The following is a 21,174-nucleotide window of genomic DNA, read 5'->3' as shown; positions in this document are numbered from 1 at the left end:
ACTGCAGGGGTGGGCATGGGGTGCTGCCTGGGGGCAGGAGGAGAGGCAAGCAACACCCTAAGGGCCAGTGTAGGTGAGCTTTTGGGAATGCTGACAAATGCCAGCTCCCTGATCCTTCTGGACCTAGGGTGGGGTTCCTCTCCTTGCCCCCAGAAGCTGGGCATGGCCCCAGGCCTGCTCCCGAGACACTGTGAGGAAGGGCAGTGCACCTCCCTTCCCAGTGGGAGCTTGAGGAGCTGGCACACACTCCAGCCCCCTCTCCTCCCTGCTCCAGGACTGTGGAAATGTAGATGGGAACAGACTCTCTGTGGGCCCAGGCCACTGAGTGCATGTCACAGACAGAACCCTTCCTCTGCTCGGACATGTCACATGAGCAACACAGAAGCTTTTGTTCATGCCACAGCCATCCACAGGGTATGGACTGCCAAGGCTGCATGCAACCTGACATAGCCTGGCACCAGCAAGATGCGCACGCCATGGGTACATGGCGTCACTGTGCTTATCTGGGAGGGATTTCTGTGGGGGTGTGGTTTTCTTTAGGGAACTTCAGTGCTACACTGCGTATGTGCTGTTCCTGGGGATGCATGCGGTGACGCCAGGATCGCAATGTCCCTTTGTGTGTGTGTGTGTGTGTGTGTGTGTGTGTGTGTGTGTGCGTGCATGCGTGTGTGTGTGTGTGTGTGTGTTCTTTCTGGTGGACATGCGATCCCTTCCATGTTAACAAGAATCTCTGCACTGGACACTGGTGGCTCATGTCTGTAATCCTAGCTACTCAGGAAGCTGAGATCTGAGGGTTGCAGTTCAAAACCAGACCAAGTAGGAAAATCTGTGAGACTCTTATCTCTAATTAACCACCAGAAAACTGAAAGTGGAAATGTAGCTCAAAGTGGCAGAGCTCTGCCCTTGAGCAAAAGAGCTCCGTGACGGTGCCCTGGCCCTGAGTTCAAGCCCCAAGACCAACAAAACAAAAAGAATTTTTGTACAAACCAATGGTAGAGAAAGCAGTTTCACTTGGCACAGGTAATAGGTCCTTAGAAAGCCACCAAATGCCACAAGTATCCCTCCCCCACAGCTGGCCTGTGTGGAGGCATCTCAGCCAGGGCACACCCTATGTGGGCAACTTGGAAGCAGGTCTGGCCATTGCAGTTCACTGAGGGCTTCATCAGCCTCAGGACACTAGTGTGTGCTTCTTCTGCTGAATCAGAGCATGTTGTGTTGAGGTCACAGAGCCCAGGCGCAGCTCCTCATCTCACACAGCCACTGGGACTGTTCTGTTCAACACCATTGTGCAGTGTGGGTGGAAACTGAGTCCCCCAAGGGGGAGGGACTGGCCATGGGAAAGCTTACAGTGTGAGCCCTGGCAAGAATGCAGAGGCTAGCTTGGGCCGGGACAGCGCCCCATGCCAGACAGCTGCTAGCACCAGGCCTGCATGCTGGATCGCCATTGCTCTTCCATTCAGAGGTGGTCCCGATACAAGCTTGACCCCGAGACCCTCATGGCCAACAGGGAAGCCGATGAACTGGGAAGCGCTTGGCAGGGTGGGACTCACCTGCAGCTCAGTCTGGAAGAAGAACTTCTGCGGGCACTGCGAGCAATCGTAGATCTTGTCCTCTTGCCCATGCACGGCGAAGATGTGCTGTTGAAGCTTGTTGGCCTGGACGAAGACTGCACAGGGCCAGAGCTGTCAGAGGATGGCTGTGGACACCCCTGCCCCACCACCTCACAAACTGGGGTCACCCGGCCATGGGCACAATGCTACAGGAAGCACTACTAACCCCCTATAGAAGGGCCTCAAGTTAGGTAAGCTGAGCTCTGCTACACGGTAGCTACGCAATCTCAAGCAAGTCATATAAGCTCTCTGGGCTTCATTGTTTCTAAAAATAGAGTTCATTGTAGTAAATAGGGTTAGTGAGTCTATCTTCCTCCTCCTCCTCCTCCTCCTCATCATCATCATCATCATCAATGTATCTTTGCTTATAAGTTCTCTGGATTCTTCCTAGACCTACAAGTCAGGCCCCATTTCACAGATGGGAAAATGGAGGCACCATGGACAGGGACCACCTTGAGGTCCCACTGGGAGTCAGTAGTGGGGCTGAGATTTGAATTAAATCAGCTTATCACAGTGTTGGATACAAGAAGTTGCTGAGTACCCTGTTGCTCTTAGGTGACTGTCAGTATGCTGAGTGGGATGGGAACAGATGAGCAGGGGCTCCTGTGAGGACAGGGGAGAAGGTAGCAGGGGTGTTGCAGGACCCCAGAGGTATGCGAGTATTTGGACACCTTTACCCACAGCACAGCCCCCTCCCAGGCCCATCACGGAGCAGACTGACACCCTGGCTTCCTGGTGTCAGGAGTCCCCAGGGCGACTGGGCCCTGGGTGTACGGGGGAAGCAGCTGTGCGTCTGGGAAGTGAGTACTTCAGAGATGCCCTCCTGCCAGGCACCCTCCCTGGGGTGGGCTTCCTGCAGTGGCAGACGGCAGATGTCGGGGGAGGCTGGGAAGGCCAGGCTCCCCTGCACACACCGGCTGCCATCTGGGCAGCAGGAGGGGCCTGCAGAGCCCTTGAGACCCGCCTCAGGCCGGGACAGCCGCTTGCCTGGGCTGGCAGCCAGCCTTGGGGCTGGAGACTTGGCCAGCAGAACTGCCCCCGACCCCTCTAGCCCAGAGCAAGGCTGTGATGGGAGTGGTGTGGGCCAGGGAGGAAGGGAGTTAGGGCTGCCTGGGAGCCCAAGGTGGCTAGAGAGCATTTGTGATACCAGAGGGAAATGTGGTGCCTGGGAAGGGCAGGATGTTGCAGAGGGACTAAGGCTTGGGCCTGAGGCTGCTGAGTATGGAGCACTAGCAAAGGTGCCACCCAACCTACCCCAGAAAGGTAACTGGGCAGGGACTACATTGGCTATAGGTTGGTTCTGCCTGGAGGAAGGCAGCGTGACTATATGGCTGTCTCCTTGGGAAGCCACTGGAAGCCCACCAAAAGGGAACAGCAAGGAGTAGAGGCCAGCGTCCTGCCATGACAGAGCTGGCCCCTGGTCCCTCCCTCCCCCTGGATGCTCCCTGCCATGCTCACGAGGGGTCCCTTACCTGTGAAGCACACTGGGCATTTGAAGGTGCCGCCCATGCCCTCAAAACTGTGTTCGATGAGGTGGCAGAGGAGCTTGGCCGGGGAGTCGAACATCTGGTTACAGAGCTTACACTCATGGTTGATGCCTTCCTCTGCAAGGAAAAATCCATGAGCAGTCAGGGAGCCTGTACAGTGCATTCTCCAGCCCAGAGCCCACCAGGCACCCAGGACCCCTGCACCCACTCCAGCCATAGGAACCAGAGGTAGAGTGGGGCCACAGACACCAAACCCTAAGACTTGCAGACCCCAGGGTGCTGAGTCCAAGTGTCGTGTCTCTCTCTCAAAGGTCCCTTTGGCCAGGATTTCTCTGGCCACATTCAACAGCCTGAGTCCAAAGACTACATTACTGTAGAATGGAGCCCAGAGTGACTGGACAGGGAGGGAGTCTGTTCCACAAGGATTTAAAAAATCCAATCAAATATCTGTTGAGTGTATATGTGCCAAGGTCTTTTCTCTAATGCTTTGGAGAACCAAACAGATCATGTCCTTGCCTGATTCAGAGGGTTCAGGGGGACAAATAGTAAATAAACATGAGAAACACATAATACATTGAGGGGGGGATGTTAGGGAATGCTCCAGGGGAGGGGGGATGGGGCCAAGCAGCTGCTTAACCCAGGGCCTGAGTGCTGAATTCAAAGTCAGAGAGGGCAGAGAGGCAAAGGGCCTGGCCAGCCACAGGAAAAACCTGGGAGATGTCATAACAAATAAAATGTGCGCTCCCTGGTTTGTCTCTCTGTCTTACTGTCCCTACCTCTCTCTGCCTCTTTGCCTCCCCACCCCCATATGAAGGCCCATCACCTGCCCAATGGATCACAGGGGAAAACTGGAGAACACAGCTCCATCTCCTCACCAGGGAATGGCTGCAACCCCAAACCTTCACTCAAGGCACCAAAATAAAAGCACTCAGACAACCAAGTATGCCAAGCACTGTGCCATACCCACATGAAGGAAACACAGAGCCACCTTGCACAAGCACCCGATTCTGTGCACAGAATCGGGCAGAGCTGGGTTCATATCCTGGCTTTTCTTCCTCCAAGCTGCCCTAGAGGTCAGTTTATGTTCATGCTAGGTATGAGAACAGCCCAAGTTGCTGCCTCCTGGCTTCAAGGGCGTGGAGGGACCCACATCTGAGGCCCAGTAGACAGGGTGGGTGTGGGGCTTGACTGTTTAGGGGTCACAGGATCTAGGGTTGAAATCGGCTTCACATCTTACTGGGTGATCTTGGGCAAGTTACATAACCTCTCTGGGCCTCAGCTTTCTCTTGTGCAAGCCCTCAGTGGCAGCTTTCCTCATACAGCTGACGTGAAAGTTAATGGGTGAATTAATAGAAGGTAGCCCATGGCTTACAATAAGTGTGCAGTAGTGTTTATTGCTGGGCACATCAGTATTGGCAAAAGTGTTATCTGGGACAGCCAAGGACACAGACCTACCCCAGTTCCCCAGGGAGTCAAGGCTCACCAAAGGCACCAGGTGCTCCGATTTACTCTCAAAGGCAAGGACTGGGTAGCAGAGGGGCTCGGCTGGTGGCAAGACATAGATACAGATGGGCTGAGGCTCCTGGCGAGTCCCTGGGTCCCCAGGCCCTGGCAGGAACTGCCAGGGACAGCAGGCACTCCCTCTTGGCCCAGCCATCCCCCACACCCTGGGGCCCTTCACCACCGCGCTGCCGCACATGCGCACGTGCGCACCAGGTGGGCCTGCCCCACATAACCCACTGGCTGGGATCTACCGGGTGCTTGTCCTGCCCCTGGAGCCCCGGCAACTAGGCCACAGGCACCGACAGAGATTCATGCAGATCTTCCATTTATACTAGCAGAACAGGAATTCATTGACAAGTTTTGGGACATGGAATCAACTTAGCACGCTCTGACTTGTAGGTCCCACACACATCTTTCCATGGGGAGACACTCACCGTAATTAGAGATGGCCTCCAATGTGGGGGACTGCCCCAAAAGACCCCTAACATCTCCCTACCTTTGCCCAAACTAAGGTTTCTCAGTGAAGGTACAGAGTATGCTTCAGAGAATGAATGAGTGAGTGAATGAGTAGAGAAGAGCTATCTTTCTATATGGCCTCCATAAAAGAATGAGGACAGCCAGATACTGGTGTCTCACACCTAGAATCCCAGCTACTCAGGAGGCTAAGAATAAGAAGCACAATTCAAAGCCAGCCCAGGCAGGAAACTCTTTATTCCAATTAGCCACCAAAAAGCTTAAAGCTTCAAATGGTGGAATGCTAGCCTTGAGTGAAAAAGCTAAGGAACAGCACCTAGGCCCCAGGTTCAGGCTCCAGTATCCAGTACACACACACACACACACACACACACACACACACACACACACACACACAAACACACACGAATAAGGACAGGTCTTTGTTTTTGTGTTTTTTTGTTTTGTTTTGTTTTTGCCAGTCCTGGGGCTTGAACTCAAGGTCTGGGCACTGTCCCTGACTTGTTTTACTCAAGGCTAGCACTCTACTACTTGAGCCACAGTACCACTTCTGGCCTTTTCTGTTTATGTGGTACTGAGGAATTGAACCCAGGGCTTCATACATACTAGACGAGCACTCTACTACTAAGCCACATTCCCAGCCCAGGTCTTTGTTTTTAACTAGGCAAAGGAGGCGACATTTCCATGAGAGTTGACAACATACTAGAATCTCAGAAAGAACCCTGCTTGCTAGGAAAAGGCAATTTCTAGGAAGAAGAAGCGGTTCAGAGAAGAAACCCACTTGCTAAGATGGCACAGCGGAGTAGAGGCACTGCTCTAAGTGGCAACAAAGCTGTACTTCTGGTTGTATGTCTTACCTGACACATCACCTCCAAGCAGCCTTCTCTGACCATGCTAGTGCAGGAAGGCCCGCCCCTTCCTGTGCATGGTGCCCTTGAGTCATTCCACCAGGTCTTAGCATTATTTCCTGCTTATGGCAACCAGGCTGTGGGCTAGGAGCTGTCTTGTGCTCCTGTGGTCCCCACCTGGCCCCCTGCAGGAGGCTCAGGAAATAGTCATGGAGGAGGAGCCAACTGGGCCTCTCCTGCCAGGACAGACTTGGACTGGGCTGGGATGGAGAAGAAGGAAGATTTACAGCTTTCTGCCGAGCGGGCCTTTAATGACTTGGCTGTGAATGGAGACAAGCCTGTCTACTATACAAACATGGAGAGGACAAAGAAGGCTCCTGCAAATTGTAAATCAGAGAAATCATGTCTGACAGTCACTTTCCGTTCTGTGAGCGAACACGGAGCAATTCATCAGTCGCTCCCCTCTGATTCACAGAGGCAGCTCCGCCCCGTGCCTGCGTTCAGAAATATGTGCACAGTCAGGAGGCTCCCAGGCTGCAAGCCGGCTCCGGGCCTAAGCGGCTGCCGTTTACACAAATCTCAGCCCCAAACCTGTGTCAGAGTGAGGTCCAGGCTAATTAGATCAAGAGCCCAGCAGACAGCTGCCTGTCTCGGGAACCTTTTCTCTCGCTCCCCCAAGTGCTTTAAAAAGAGTCGAACCTGAGGGTGGGGGGAATAAAGCATGTAAAAAGTCAACATGGGGGCCAGAATAGGCCTGGGGCTCCTGCAGCCCTGGGAACCCCTTTCTCAGACAGTGCTTCCTGATTTGCACATTTTTCTAAGGCCCTGCCTCTCCCCACTGGAGGGGTGGGAGGTGCTCCCTGGGGTGTCCATTATGTACACCTCTGCCTAGAAAGCCATCCAGGAAACGTGCGGGGGTGGGGGGGTGTAGGCAGAGAGGGGCTGCCCTAGTTAGTGTGACAAATGCTTGCTCGGTTGCTTGTGACCCAATATGAGCAAGCCTGTGTGGATACTGACAGAGCCTACCTCCGCTATCACTCGCGCCCCCCTGGAGCTGTCAGCCGTTCCTCGGGTCCCTGGATGCAGGGTCCACAGACAGCAGCCCCCTCTGAGAGTCACTCTCCTGAATTATATAAGATCGCTCTGCAGGCACAGCCGGGGCAGTACACAATGGCAAAGCTGTCTGGAGCTCACAGGCCTCTCCACCCTGCCCCAGCATGGGGGCTGAGGGGCTGGTGAGTTAAGAGACAGGATCACTTCCCTCTTTTCTATTCTTTTTCTTTCTTTCTCTCTCTATTTTTTTTTTATAGCACATGACAGGCATCCATAAGAGAACCACGAAACTCAAGTGAATTATGCAGCCCCGCTCATTTGTAAAGCGAAATGCAGATTTTTGCCTGCTGAAATTCAGATCTTGCCTCCTGTTCCCCATAAGTCGAGGCTGACCCGGGGAAATCTATTGATTTATTATGACTTAAAATAAATAAATAAACAAACAACAAAACCAAACTGCCAAACAAACAACCCAGCAAGCATGCAAATCCCAGAGCCCCTCCCCACCCTTTTTTCCCTCCTTTGCTCAGGAATAATAAGTGTTAATTTTACACTTCATTTCTCAAAAAAATAATAGGATGTTGCTTTTGCTTAAAACCAAGTCAGCTTGCAGGAACCTTTCAGGCTGAAACTGTGTCAGCCCAAAAGCAGAGCAGAGGGCTTTGTGGAAGAGCATCGTGCCGAGATGATAGCTCCCTGGAATGTCCTCAGTACCGACTTTTGTCTCCAAAAGCATTTGATCCCTGGCAGACGCATACTTATTTCCATACAGGTCTTGAGGGAAGCTAGGAGGAAAGAGAGCTGATTATCAGAATCCTGGAGGTGAGGCTCAGGTGGGCCCCACTGATGTCAAAGGCAGGCCTGGGCACACGTTTGGAGGCCATAATTTGCTGCCTGGGAGGCAGGAGCCTCAGGCTGCAGAGGAATTGTTCTTGGGCCTCATTGGGCTGAGCTGAGCAAAGCCTGACCTGTGCCAGCCACACTGCCCAGATGGAACCCCACTCTTCTGTCAGCAGAGACCCACTTGGGGGAGCTGCCCTGGGGTGCTACTGCTAGTGTGTACCTCCATACGAGGGGACTATAACCACCACCTGATATCCAGAAAGGGCATGCTTAGCTACCTCCCATCAGAAAGCAGCAATAGGGCCACAAAAGTCAGAATAAGGAATACTTGAGTTTGAGCCCAAGATCCATCATTCACTGCTGTGCTCACTTGGGCCATTTATTTAACTTCTCTGAGCTGAAGCTCAGAAAAATAGGAAGAATCATCACAGGGTTTTTGCAAGGTAGACAAGCAGACTGCCTTTACTGCAGGGTATCCATCATTACTAACTACTAATGCACTCTTCCCAGAAGGCCTCGTTCGCCATCCTCACTCCTCTCAAGTGTCTGCTCAAAGGAGACCTCCTTTAAGAGGCCTGGGGGACACCACTGCTTACACCAGGATAACCTGAGTCTCTCTAGCCTCTTACGTATCTTTAATGTCTTTGATGGCACTTACTAGAACCTGTCACAGATAGTTTAATTCTCTCTGTTTCTCTCTCATGGACATGGAGGAACATAAGCTCCATGAGGGAGGTCTCCCTCATGCCCAGATCACGGTGCCCAAGACAGGGCCTGCAAGGTAGTGGGTGCTCAATAATCAGAAAAGAACAATTTCCAGAAAAAGTTAGCTCCATGCCTGGAGGCCTGGAGAAGAGGAGCTGGGAAATGCTGCTATACCCCAGTGGGTGCTTCTCATTTCTCTGGACCTTTCTGCATCCTCCTAGAACCTAGAACTCCCTTTGGGAGTGGAGAAAAGCACTCTCAGTTCTGACCCAGCATCCTGTTCTGGCCTTAGAAATACAAGAAAGAGCCAGGAGGCAGCGGGTCACACCTGTAATCCTAGCTACTCAGGAGGCTGAGATCTGAAGATGGGTTTGAAGTCTGTGGTCTCACAGACTTACCTTATCTCCAATTTACCACCAAACCACCAGAAGTGGAGGTGTGGCTCAAATGGTAGAGCACGACTTGAGGAAACAAATCTAAACAAAAGACAGCATCCTGGCCCTGAGTTCAAGCCCCAATACCTCTCAAACAAACAAAAACAATAACAATAAAACAAACAAACAAAACAAGAGAGCACCACAAGTCTTGAGAACTGGGAATCCCAAAGCTACCTGAGCTCCTGGACCATTATTTTTTAAAAGGAACCCACATGGCTCTCAGTAGATGAATGGATGAAGAAAATGTGGTTCATATGCACAGTGGAATTCTATGCTTCTATCAGAAAGAATGGCATGGCCCCATTCGTACAGAAATGAAAGACCTGGAAAAAGTCATACTAAGTAAAGTGAACCAGACCCAAAGAACATAGATTCCAGTTTCCCTCATTGGGAATAATTAGTAAATGTCTAGGATAGACCTAGCAGATGATCACAATAGCTCAATAGCTATGTATACATGATCATATAAGATGATGCTAAACGAAATGAACTCCAAGTTATGGAAATAAGTGGCTTGTTATTGTTGTTATTTTCCATGTGCTATGTGAAATTATGCCTTTTTCTTCCCTATGGTTTTACCCTGATGTCACTGTATTTGATTTTGGTTCCCCGGGTATTGTATATACATTTATAGAACTAGGGAAATAAAGGGGAACATCAGGGTAAAAGGCAATGCCACAGCAATACTTACAAGACAATATGCTGTAAACCAACTGTACAACTAGGGGGGGGCCTTGGAGGGAGGAAAGAAGGAAGAAAAATTAAGGAATAAGTAACAAGTTTGATAAGAAATGTACTCATTGCCCTACATATGAAACTGTAACCCCTCTATACATCATTTTGACAATAAAAAATAAAATAATTTTTAAAAAGTAAAGAAAAGGGTGAGGTGGGAAGACAGAGCCACCATCTTAGTCTCCACACCTGACTGGTCGGGCCCTGGCTAGCAACAGCTCCTGGTTGGCAGGAGTAGGGGCTTTCCCTAGTGGGGGAAGAGGTGGCCTCCACATTCAACAGCACAGGACAGTCCTGGCCTATAATCTGTCCCCTGGAAAAGCAGAGCTGCCATGGAGGAAGTACACAGCTTCCAGGCCCCTTCTGAAAGCAGCTCCAATGGTGAACTCCTCTGCTGCCCCAAACAGCTGATCAAGGAAAGAGTCCCAGGTTCCTGGGGCCTGGGCTCAGTCATGCACACACACAGTAAGTGTGTACACTACAGGACACATGGAGACAGGAAGCGGGGGACCCAGAGCCAAGCACCAATCCCAACAAGCAAAGAGGTAGTAGGGGTGGAGGCGGGGAGAGAACCTCAGAAGAGGAGCCCTCTAACACCACCCCAGTAAATAGCCAGTGCAGGAGCAGGAGAGAAAATAGAAACATGGGCCTATGGAGGAGCCAGTCCTGCAGAAGAACCAGTCCTTTGTTCCCTGCAAGGAACAAAGACCCTTAGAACAGAGGAGGACTGTGGTAATGCCAGGGCAGCCAGGTAAGACTGCTTATCTACAGACCCGCCACTAAAAACTACCAGGAAATGAAGCAGACTTGGGGGTGACACAAGGGCAGAGGTGACATCTGGGCTGAGCATGGACAAGGGTTAAAGCGGTAACAGGCTCTGAGGGGAATCCTTCCTCAGAGGCTAGGCAAAATAGAGGCAGCAAGTGGAAACAGGACCTGATCTTGGGGTGGCCACCCCGATGTGCACATCCCCCAGGGAGCAGCATTGGGTTCCCTCACCTCTAATTGCTTGCTGGAAATGCAGAAGCGACAGCCCTGCTCAAGACCTGCAGAAAGAGAACTGGCGTTTTTCCTGGGCCCTGGTGTTTAGGGCTCATGTGGAGATGTGAGCACTGCTGGGCTCTGGAAAGGAGCTAGGGCTGATCTGGCCGGCCTCCTGTAGTCAGGTAGCTGTGTTTCCACAGTTGTCCCCTGTTCTGACCACAAGTGTATGACTCTCTAAAGGAGCACAAAATTTTCGAATGTTGCTTTTGGCCTACCTTCCAGAAGGCTGTGAAACCAGAGAGTAATGGGAAATAACATCCTGTCATCGTAACTGTGGCAACTCTGGAATGGGGAGCTGCTGGGGATTCTGGGGGCAGATGGCCCATATTCCCTCAAGCCATTAGGGAGTCCCACTGTTCCTGCTCCCAGTGGCAAGTGCTCTGGGCTCCTCGGTCCTCCAACTAGTCAAGAATGACCATCCACACTGCCCATCACCTCTTCCCCAATTTGGGGCTCACATTTTCCTAATTAATCCAGGAGGATGGGCTATGCCCTTCCTCCTCCGCCCCAAGACACCTTCTCAGGCTTTTTTAGCCAGGAGGGACCCTCCCATAATCCCCTGTGTATCAGAAGGGCTTATAAATGAGCTCTGGCAGCCTGAACCAAGGCCCCACCGGACCGGAGCCTCTTCAAAACAGAGCCCTGACAATTAGGCAGTCCGAGTTTTGAAAGGCTTGGGATTGATGGTATGGACAGTAAAAATATCACCTGGGGAGCTGGGTGTAGTCCTCGGAGGGTTGCCTGAGGTCAGTTGCCATGGCAACGGAGAATGAGCTCAACCTTGTAACTGACCCTTATCTTTTTTTGATCTGTGGGCCACTTGGGGCCAAGGCTTGAAATCAACTGGAAAATAATCCGGTCACATATCAGAAGGAAAACTATTTATACTTATTTACTGAGGCACCCACTCATCTCTCCCACCCCCTCGACAGGGACACCAATGCCACAATGATCCAACATTACAAATGGAGGCTGCCCCAATAGCAGAAGAAAGGGGGAAGGAGACAGACACCTACCTCAACAGAGCTTAGGTCAGTGTTGGTGGGAGGAAAGGTTGCATCTCCCCACACTGAACCCTCCTGCCTTCACCTACCCATCTCCAGTCCATCTATGGGCACCTCTGTGGGCTCCTCTCCTGCCTAAATGACAAGGCATGTGTGTCGGCCTGGCATGGTAATGGGTCTGCTCTGCTGTGGACCTCCACTGCACAGTCTCCCTCTGCCAGAAACCAGTTCCTGGCCATGAGGTCATGCAGATGCCAGGCAGGAGCGCTCTGCTCTCCTCACCTGCAAGTAGAGGGTCTGGGACTGGGTTTGGAGAATAAGGGTGAAAAGGAAGACATCCGTTTCCTCCTGGTCTCCTGCCCTGGGAAAGGCTGGCTGGCTTGGCTATTCTTCCACCGGTTCCCATGGGTTTCCATGGCAAGATCAGCTATTTGACCAAAGCCCACTCAGGGGTTTGCTGGCTTAAGCACTTTGCCTCTTCCTCCTCCAAAACTGAATCTGAAGATTCCATATGGCACCACTGACATACTGCCCCCAAGAGTCTTAACGGACAGATCTCAGCTAGGGCCAGCTAGGTGAAAGATGGGAGCAGCAACAAGATGAGGCCTTGGTGGGCAAAGGAATGGGGTAGAGAGTAATAGGGCCTCTATGCAGACTCAGAAGGTGACCCCGGACTAAGTATCTTCTCCCTTCATCTCCTGTCCCTGCCCCAGTCTATGGCATCTACCTTCCAGTCTAAGTTACCTATCTACCTTCTAGATTGGTTCAAGAATAGGTAAGACTATTCAGCTGCATAAGAGGCAGAAATTAGGAGGATAGCAGTTCAGGCCAGCCAAGGCAAAACATTACCAACACCCATCTCAAAAACAATCTTGGGGGCTGGGAGTGTGGCTTAGCAGTAGAGTGCTTGCGTAGCATGTATGAAGTAAAATAGTCTAAGCCCAAAAGAGTAGGTGAGAGTAGGGTGAAGGCAGAGGGTAGGGCCCCACCACTGCGCCTACACTGCTACAAGCATTCCTGATGTCAGGACCTACAAACCCCAGGCCAAAGGACAGGTCCCCTGCAGGCACAAGTCCTGCAGTGTCACAAGTATTTTCCAGGGCATACAGCCCTCCCATTCCTTCCCCCAGTGTGTCCTGAACGTGTTCTTAGACTGCACTGGCATACAATGAGCCTCCAAGGGGCATCATTTTCATCTTTGAAAAGCTTGTGTCACCAGGTGACACAAACCTGGGTCCAGGTCCCAAAGCCTTTTGCTCCACAGAGGCTGGCTGCCATTTCTTGTGTCTGGCTAGAAGAGGGATTTGCCTGATCACTGCTTCCCTCCCTCTGAGGCTCCCACAGCCACGGTTTCATGTTTCCTTGTGGTTCTTCTCCTCACTCTTCCCTGTGGAAGCCAGTGGGATTTTCACAGAAGTCAAAGCAGGCAAAGAGGAGGGCAGGGCTCAGGCTCTTCTGCCCTTCCTCCACCCTGGCCTTGGCCAGCTCTGCTTCATCTCTGCACCAACACATGTGACTCCCCAACATGGAAGACCCCAAAGCTCCAGGCAGAGTCTGGAGCAGGTGAGACCGTGGGGAAGGGGCTTCTTCCCCACTACAGGGGAGGAAGGCACAAGTGCACATGCTTACTGCTGAGGAGTACAATGGACTAGCTCACCTTAGTGCCCTCAGGGCAGTTCATAACCTTCAAGACACAATGAGGCTGGCTGTCTTTAGCAAAAAAATGTCACAAAGATGGACCCAAAGACATTACCAAGATACAGAGGTAAATGTCTCCACTTATTTATTGGAATTAACCTGTGGCAGGAGAACAAAGCGGCCTTCTCCAAGAACTCTACAGAGAACTATCTACTACAGAACCATTTAGAACTTCTCTGGGACTTGGGTGTGGATCTGTGGTACAGCATTTGCCTACTAGGCATGAAGGCTTGGGCTAGATCCCCTAACACCCACCTAAAAAAGTAGGACTTCTTTGGCTCTAAATTTCTGGCACTTTAAAGTTTAGGGGTTTGAAATACCTTGTGAAAGAAGATGGCCACAGCCTTCCCATGCCCACACCCTTCACCTCAGAAAATGAGGAGCCTGCATCACCCCTAGAGATCTGCAGGGTGCAAACCAACTCTTGTTCTTCCTTAGTATAGCAGTCATATCCTTCATCTTCCTGATCTCAGATTAAAGTTTCCTTACAACCAGGCAAATGCATGAACTCCATCTTGCTCATAATCTTCAGATTAATGGCCTCTAATACTACACAATTAACATGACAGGCAGGCTACAAAACCCTACTGTCACCAGCCCTGCCAGGGACTCATGAATTACCCCTGCTTCGAGACTTTCTCTACAGCCATTTAATATTCCTACCAAGATCATTATTTTTAAATGAAGGATAGATTCTCATCAAAAAGGAAGACAGCAACCCACATGCACAAGACTACATGCATATGAGAAAATGCAAGAGTAACACTTCAGCTTTCCATCAGGTTGACACAGGACAGTCCTTGCTCTCTTAAAACAAGAAGACTTGCTGCTCAGGTTGGAAGTATGGTTTGACATTTCCTAAAGAAAAGATTCAGGCTGAACTATGACTGAACCTAAATATCTCTACCCCTCAGCAGGAAAAATCAATGACAACGCTAGAAAATGACTGCTTTCTATTTAAACCATTATTTATCTGTGTACTGATACTGGGCTTGAACTTAGGGCCCAGGCACTGTTCCTTAACGTTTTTGCTAAGGTTGGCTCTCTACCACTTTAGCCACAGCTCCTCTTCCATCTTTTTGATGATTAATTGAAGATAACAGTCTCACAAATTTTCCTGCCAGTGCTGGCTTCAAACTGTGATCCTCAGATCTCAGTCTCCTTACAGACATGAGTCACTGGCACTGGCCATAAATATTTTTTTAAATGGGCATCTATTTACTAGATTTGCATTGTTTAATTCTGGCTATCTGTGGCCACTTCAATTTAAAAGTACAAATAGGATGGGGTGACGGGGAATAAGTAGCACACGTGGTAGTTCTAAGCTAAAATTTCAGTTCCTCTGTCACAGAAGCCACATCGCAAGGACTCAGTAGCGAATGTGGATAGTAACTGCCTGTGTGGCCACCGCAGGCCATTTCCATCCTTGTAATGGAAGTTCTACTGGTCAGCACTATGTTGGAAAGTAAGCCTGGTGAAGACAAGGTACTCATCCACTCAGCCCTCAAGTTCCAGAGCCTATAGCAGCATAGAAGGGCAGTGTTTACTGAACTGCAGTCTTGTGCATGCTTCTTACTCTGTGACTAGGCCACACCCTGATGAATCCATCCTAAGTTAGTAGAATAGGTGGAAAGTGCACTGATTCCCCAACACTGTAGCCTAGCAACACTAGCACTTGCTTACAATTCTTCCACATAAGGAACTGCTCAGATGAGAACCTCAGTACCTTCAACTTACATCCCCTCACCCCTGAATAATATGGTCACTTTGTTCAGTACAGATTAGAAGAATATTAAGGAGCTTTTACTGAAGGACTGAACACAAATTCTGTCCGGTTATGAGAGCAATCAATAGCCCCTGAGCTATTCTAGCTTGTCTGCAAGCCAGTGTGAGCTTCATGGCCACCCAACTCCCAGGACAACCAATGACCTCTGCTGTTATGTCTCTCCAAGAAGCACAGGGATATCAGCCACTGAGAATGCCTGCAGACAGTCAAAGATAAGAGAGAGATGGCTTATTCAGGAAGCTCACTCACCTTTTAAAAGCTCACCCAATTCCATACCTTGTCAAGGAAATGGGTGTGTGTATTCCAGCTTCTTAGCTGGGCCTCTTCAGGCTGCCTCTTAAGAAGTGGGTTTGCTGGGAACCAAGTAAAATGAAAATGGAAGCTAGCACTGGAATTCAATAGCAACATGGAATAAGTGAACATATGCAGGTGTGACTGCAGTCACATGACTCTAAGGGTCACTTCAGGATTGAGTTTTCTCAGGAAGGAAGCTGCAGGAGACAGACTTACAATCACCAGACACATAGTGTCTAGGGGTTTCCTTGGGTAGCACTGTCCCCTTAGTCTCCTCCTTCCTCCCCTCCCCCACTGATACTGCATCCTCTCAAGGGCAAGTACAATACTAATACCTTCCTACTCCTTCCAGAGACCAGAAGGTAATGGGAGCAGTCTATGGAATGCCAAGCTCACATTTACCAATGACTTGATTTGTTTGGTTCCCTGGTCTGCCCTGGAATGCCCTGAGCACCTAGAGGTCAGACAAAAGCTCTGCTACCTTGGGCAGCTTAGATCCCTACCCTAATTCAGCATTCAGAGGCTGGCAAGCCTGCCTTGCCCACACCCAGCTCTGCTGCCCACTCCTGTCCAGCAAGGCCCTACAGGTCTGGGCCGATCCCATCCTGCCCACATCCCAGTGCCATAAAGCAGTGACAAGTGACAGCTCTGACAGCCCCACCTAGACAGCAAGGGACAGAAGCGAGTAGACTGTGCCAGAAGGAGGGGGGCAAGGGTGGAGGGGCTCCAAACACCCCTCAGCTCTCCAGGCCATCTCAGCAGGCACAACAGCTGCCATTAGCTAAGATAAGATATGAGCAAGTGTTAGGCCCATGCACCATGGCAGGAAAATGCCTTTCTGCACAGCTCTTCCTAGCACTGTAACTTTTCCTTCTAGGAAAACACATCTTCATAGATATCTTGTAGAAAGAGAAAGGGAGAGAGAGCAAGAGAGAGGAATTCAACCCTGGAACTTGCCCTTGCTTCTCATGCCGGCTCCAGTCTCTCCTCCCCAGTCCATCGGTACACACCCTGACAGAACTGTCTCTCTGGGATTCAAGGAATAAAGCCATTCTCCTGCTCAAGAACCTATAGTGGCTCATTCTTGCCTGGTTGCCCAGGTCCCACCTACTAAATGCTCCCCTTTCAACCACATCAGCCCTCCTGTCCCAGGGGCTTCCTTGTCGTCCCTATACACACCATCCTGATGTTAGACCCTTATTCAGGCCATTCTCTCTCTCTCTCTCTCCCTCTCTCTCTCTCTCTCTCTCAAATTTCGGGCTTGAACTCAGGGCCTTGGCACTGTCCTTGAGCTTTTTTGCTCAAGGCTAGCACTCTACCACTTTGAGCCACAGTGCCACCTCTGGCTTTCTGGTGATTAATTGGAGATAAGAGTCTCGTGGACTTCCTGCCTAGCCTGCCTTCAAACCATGATCCTCATATTTCAGCCTCCTGTGTAGCTAGGACTGTAAGTGTGAGCTACCAGAACCCAGCAAATTAAAGCTGTTCTTGATGCCTGGCCTCTATCCTTCCAGCTATGTACTCAAAGCTAATTGACTATAGTTATGTAATTTTTTAAAGGTTTTTGGTTTTTTTGCTTAAGTTCAATTGACTTTCTGTCACTTGCAACCAAACAATGACAGCTAACAAATTCTCAGAGGACTCAAAAGCAGTTTTTTTCACTGTTCTAGTATTTCTAACAAGGGTGGAGAGACATGAGGTATGCAGTAAAGTCTAAGTCTGGCTGGTTGGTGGACTCTGGTTTCATTCTTCCCCTTCCTCAGCTCTGGAGCACACAGGCTGGGTTCCAGTGCTGCATTGCCCTCCTGGGTTCCACAGATATGGCTGGAGCCATGGAGGTCTACATTGTGGGTTCCCTGCATGATGACAGGAAGGGACCACATTTTCCCCTACAAACCCCAACCGAAGCCAATGTTGATCTCGGCCTAACACAGCCCCTCCTGTATACTCAGGGTCACGGACGGTGAGTGGAATGCAATACAGCCTCAGAGCCAGTGCACACGCTCCAGTATCCCATCACTGCATGCACATTTGGGGGTCACGGAGACAGGAAACCTCTCTGCCCACAGTTCCCTCATGTGAGACACTGATTCCCAGCCCCTGCCTGTGGCAGACTCAGACAAGGGATGGGGCTGCTGGAGGTCAATAAGACCATGTTACTAAGAGGCTGACAGGGTTCAAAGCCAGCCTAGGCCAGAAAGTCCATGAGACTCTTATTTCCAATTAATCACCAAAAAGCTGGAAGTGGATGTGTGGCTCAAGTGGCACAGTGCCAGTCTTGAGCAAACAATCTAAGGAACAGTGCCTAGATCCTAAGTTCAAACCCCAGTATTTATTTAAGTGGGAGGTGTCTGTCAAAGAGCATATTGAGTATGACAACACAGTCACCCAGTACCCTTAAAATACACCCAAGTCAGGCCTATAGGACCCCAGAGCAGCAGAGCTCTAGGGGATGCTTGGGCTAGGGGGAGCTGGGGTGCAGCTGTCTCACCAGGCCTGTACCAGAACCTAGGTGCTCTGCTTGTGGGGCCTGCTCTGGGAGTCCTGGCAATGAGGAAGAGCTTGCAGGGGAAAGATGGAGTCTCCTCCCCGTGGAATTGACACACAGATACTGCAGACACCAGTGGCCTCACTGGTGAGCCTGGCTGGCAGTACCCCACTCCAGAAGCCACCCCACCATCCCACAGACAAAAGGCGTTTCCACTGTGGAAACCTAGGTCACATCCCCAGGGACACTCAGCATTCTCAGGGGAGAAAACCCCTGAAAGCCATTTTTTTCTGTCTTTACCACAGGCCTTACTCACCCCCAGATCACTCACAACCACAACTGGGGGACAACTTAGGATTCTAGAATCAGGTTCCAGCAAATCATGCTGGATTCTAGCTCCAGAACTGAGTGGACATATCCACCAGTCCATAACCCAGCCTCGTGGGGGAAATCTATACTAGGAATGGACCTTAGGTGAATGGTTGCTTTCTCTTTGTTCAGGGGTTAGAAAGCAGGCATCCCATGTGCCCTGCCAAGACTGTGGGACCATGATCCAGCATGAAAATGGGGGTGCAGGTGGCCTTCAGACAAGTGGACAGCATGGAAGGCCTCCCAGACAGGAGAAGCTTTCCTGCCAAATGCAAGATGTCTACAGAATTACACTCCAGAACTTTCTTCCCCAGGACATGTGTTTCCTTTCTGTGTCTCTGCTCTCAGAAGAACTCGTGCCCCTACCATTAGCATGTGAGGAGAAGAAGGACAGCCACCTCCTTCCTGTCATCGGGGTACTGGCAGGGCCTAACTGAGTGCCCCTACACAGTGCTGCTCTGCCAATCCTTGCCTTCTAGAGACAACTGTGGACCCGAGACAAGCACTTTGTCTAAAGGGCAGCATATCTTTTCAGACTGTTTCCACCTTTCACACTAGAAAGCAGAAACAAACATCCAAATAGTCTACATAGCATTTGTTTGGACCAGGAAGGCATGGAGAAGACTATATTCACATGCATGCTGGTGTGCTCACTGCAAAGACTGCTAGGAAAACAAAAAAAACCTGACAGGGCATCATGTCTACATGGCAAGATGTTTTCTTCTTAGTTACGCATGGCCCTATTTTAGTTTTCCTCCAATTCACATGAGTAGCTTTTGTAATAAGATAGAATAAAAGCTCCTTAATTAAAGAATTTGAATCCACTGATCAATAGTGATTGACTTTTTCCAGGTTAATCTATTTCCCTATAAATGATGTCATACCATTCTTCCCAGTAGATGAGTAAAATGTAAATCTATTTATCTATATGATTTTCTTGATCCATTTATCACCTGAAGGGCCTTTGGGCTTGTTTCTATAACTTGGCTATGGTGAATAGTGAAGCAATGAGGATAGGTGTGCAAATGTCTTTACTGTATCCTGACTTGTATAGGTCAGACTCGAAGAGATGAAGGACATGTGTTTTTTTCTCATATGTGGAAGTTAGATCTAAATTATAAATATGTCAACATATACAGTTGTATGCATATGTACAAAAATACATTAACTAATGTATGGCATGTGCAGGGGAGAATTCCAATGCTGTAACTCCTTTGAACAACTAACTTATAGCTTAACAAAACAAAATACCATGGCACTGGAATTTGAGGTGTCAGAGGGGATGAGGTCAAGGGGAAGAAGATGAACTAGGAAAACTGAGGGAATGGGTGGGTTTGGGAGAGATGGGGTAGAATTATGAAAGGGGGGCTGGGTCACTAATCAAGGTGCATTGTACACCTAACTGACTGAAAACCTTGTGTACAACCACTTAATGATAATTTTAAAGCATAATGGTTGAGATGAAGGTGTACTGACAGTGTCCCACCTCTAGACTCAGTTTCCCCATCTGAACCTGGAGGTGGTTCAATCATAGATCTCCTGATCCCCACTCAGGCCTGCACTGTGGCTCCTTGAAGCATAGCCCCCAGGCTCTGGTGACATACCCACTCAAGCAGCTCTCCCTGGATGTAGCCCTGGGGAGACCTGACTTCTAGTCCCTGAGCATGTGCATGCATGCATGCACATGCACACACACACACACACACACACACACCACACACACACACACACAGAAAGGCGGCGGGGGGGACGGGGAGCAAGCTGCTCCTGGTTACCTGACTGAGTGCCCTCATCTCTCTCACAGGTTAGGCAGGATGTTCTTCAAGTCGAGGCTCTGCTGCTGGGCCATGGGGCCTTGACCCTTTTGGGGGTCACATCTTTAGAATGGTATGGTTGTGCCACTGAGGAAGATGAACAATGTGATGCCTTGCAGAAAAACTTGGCTCTGGACTAACCCTGCTTCTTCCCCATGACTGTGAAGATGCTCTGAGCAAGTGAGTTGCCACTCCTTCCCACATGGGGCGCTATTCTGCATATGGGGATGGCAGGGCGGCAGGGGGAGGGGCTGCTCTCTGGAGGCCAGTGAAGTACCTGATGGAGCTCCTGGCCACAAAGCCAGAGGCCAGGAGAGGGGCTGGGGAGGTACAAGCAAGGTCTTAGTGGGTGACAGAGTCCAGAAAGGAATATGCACTTTCAAGGGTGAGGAGTTGGCATCTCATGGCCCATTTAGACAGTCTGATCAAGCTGTGCCTCTGACTGGGTCCAGGCCAGGCCTTAGTCCCCAGAGGAGATGGCAGCTCCAAAGTACTTGGGGACAGATGCAGCCTGCTCAGATCAGAGTCCTCCTAGAGATTGAAGGTGACAGGCTCTGAGGCTGGGAGGAGCCTGGTCACAGGAAACTTGGCAGTGACACTGGCAAGAGGACCAGCTGAGCTCAGATGGCCTTGTTCTCCCTACCCCATCTAGAGGGCCCAGCAAGGACCCTCACCTCAAGTCTGCATGCTTTCTAAATATTCCTCATCCAGAGTTGGATTCTCTTGCTGCCCCTACCCCCGCCCATCCCACTAGGTTCCAAAGAGAGCAGAAAGTGATCCACAGACCCAATATTTGTATTCTGAATGCTAATTTGACATAGAGGAGTGGGCATGGGGGAGTGTTTATAATCAGCACTCCAATAAGCCTACAAACGACGCCAGTATTTTATAAGCTTGTTAGAAACAAATCACCCCCTCAGCTGATATTTACTTACTGATGAATCATAAAAGGGCTCAATACACAGAGTAAATCCAAAAAGAA

At 50.2% G+C, this 21,174-nt stretch overlaps 1 protein-coding gene across 3 annotated transcripts in view; it reads right to left on the bottom strand.

Annotated features, from left to right (window-relative positions):
* The window catches only part of Znf423 (zinc finger protein 423), a 321,067-nt gene that overhangs the window by 25,635 nt on the left and 274,258 nt on the right, over positions 1-21,174 (bottom strand). For all 3 annotated transcript variants that reach the window (XM_048355657.1, XM_048355658.1, XM_048355659.1), the window contains 2 exons: positions 3,083-3,214; positions 1,551-1,666 (listed from right to left, as the gene is read on the bottom strand). In XM_048355657.1, coding sequence (XP_048211614.1) covers positions 1,551-1,666; positions 3,083-3,214 — 248 coding nt within the window. The remainder of the gene's footprint in view (positions 1-1,550; positions 1,667-3,082; positions 3,215-21,174) is intronic.

Source organism: Perognathus longimembris, chromosome 10 (genome assembly GCF_023159225.1).
Source record: "Perognathus longimembris pacificus isolate PPM17 chromosome 10, ASM2315922v1, whole genome shotgun sequence".
NCBI classification, from domain to species: domain Eukaryota; kingdom Metazoa; phylum Chordata; class Mammalia; order Rodentia; family Heteromyidae; genus Perognathus; species Perognathus longimembris.
Note: the sequence above shows the minus strand (reverse complement) of the source record. Positions and strands in the feature narration are given on the sequence as shown.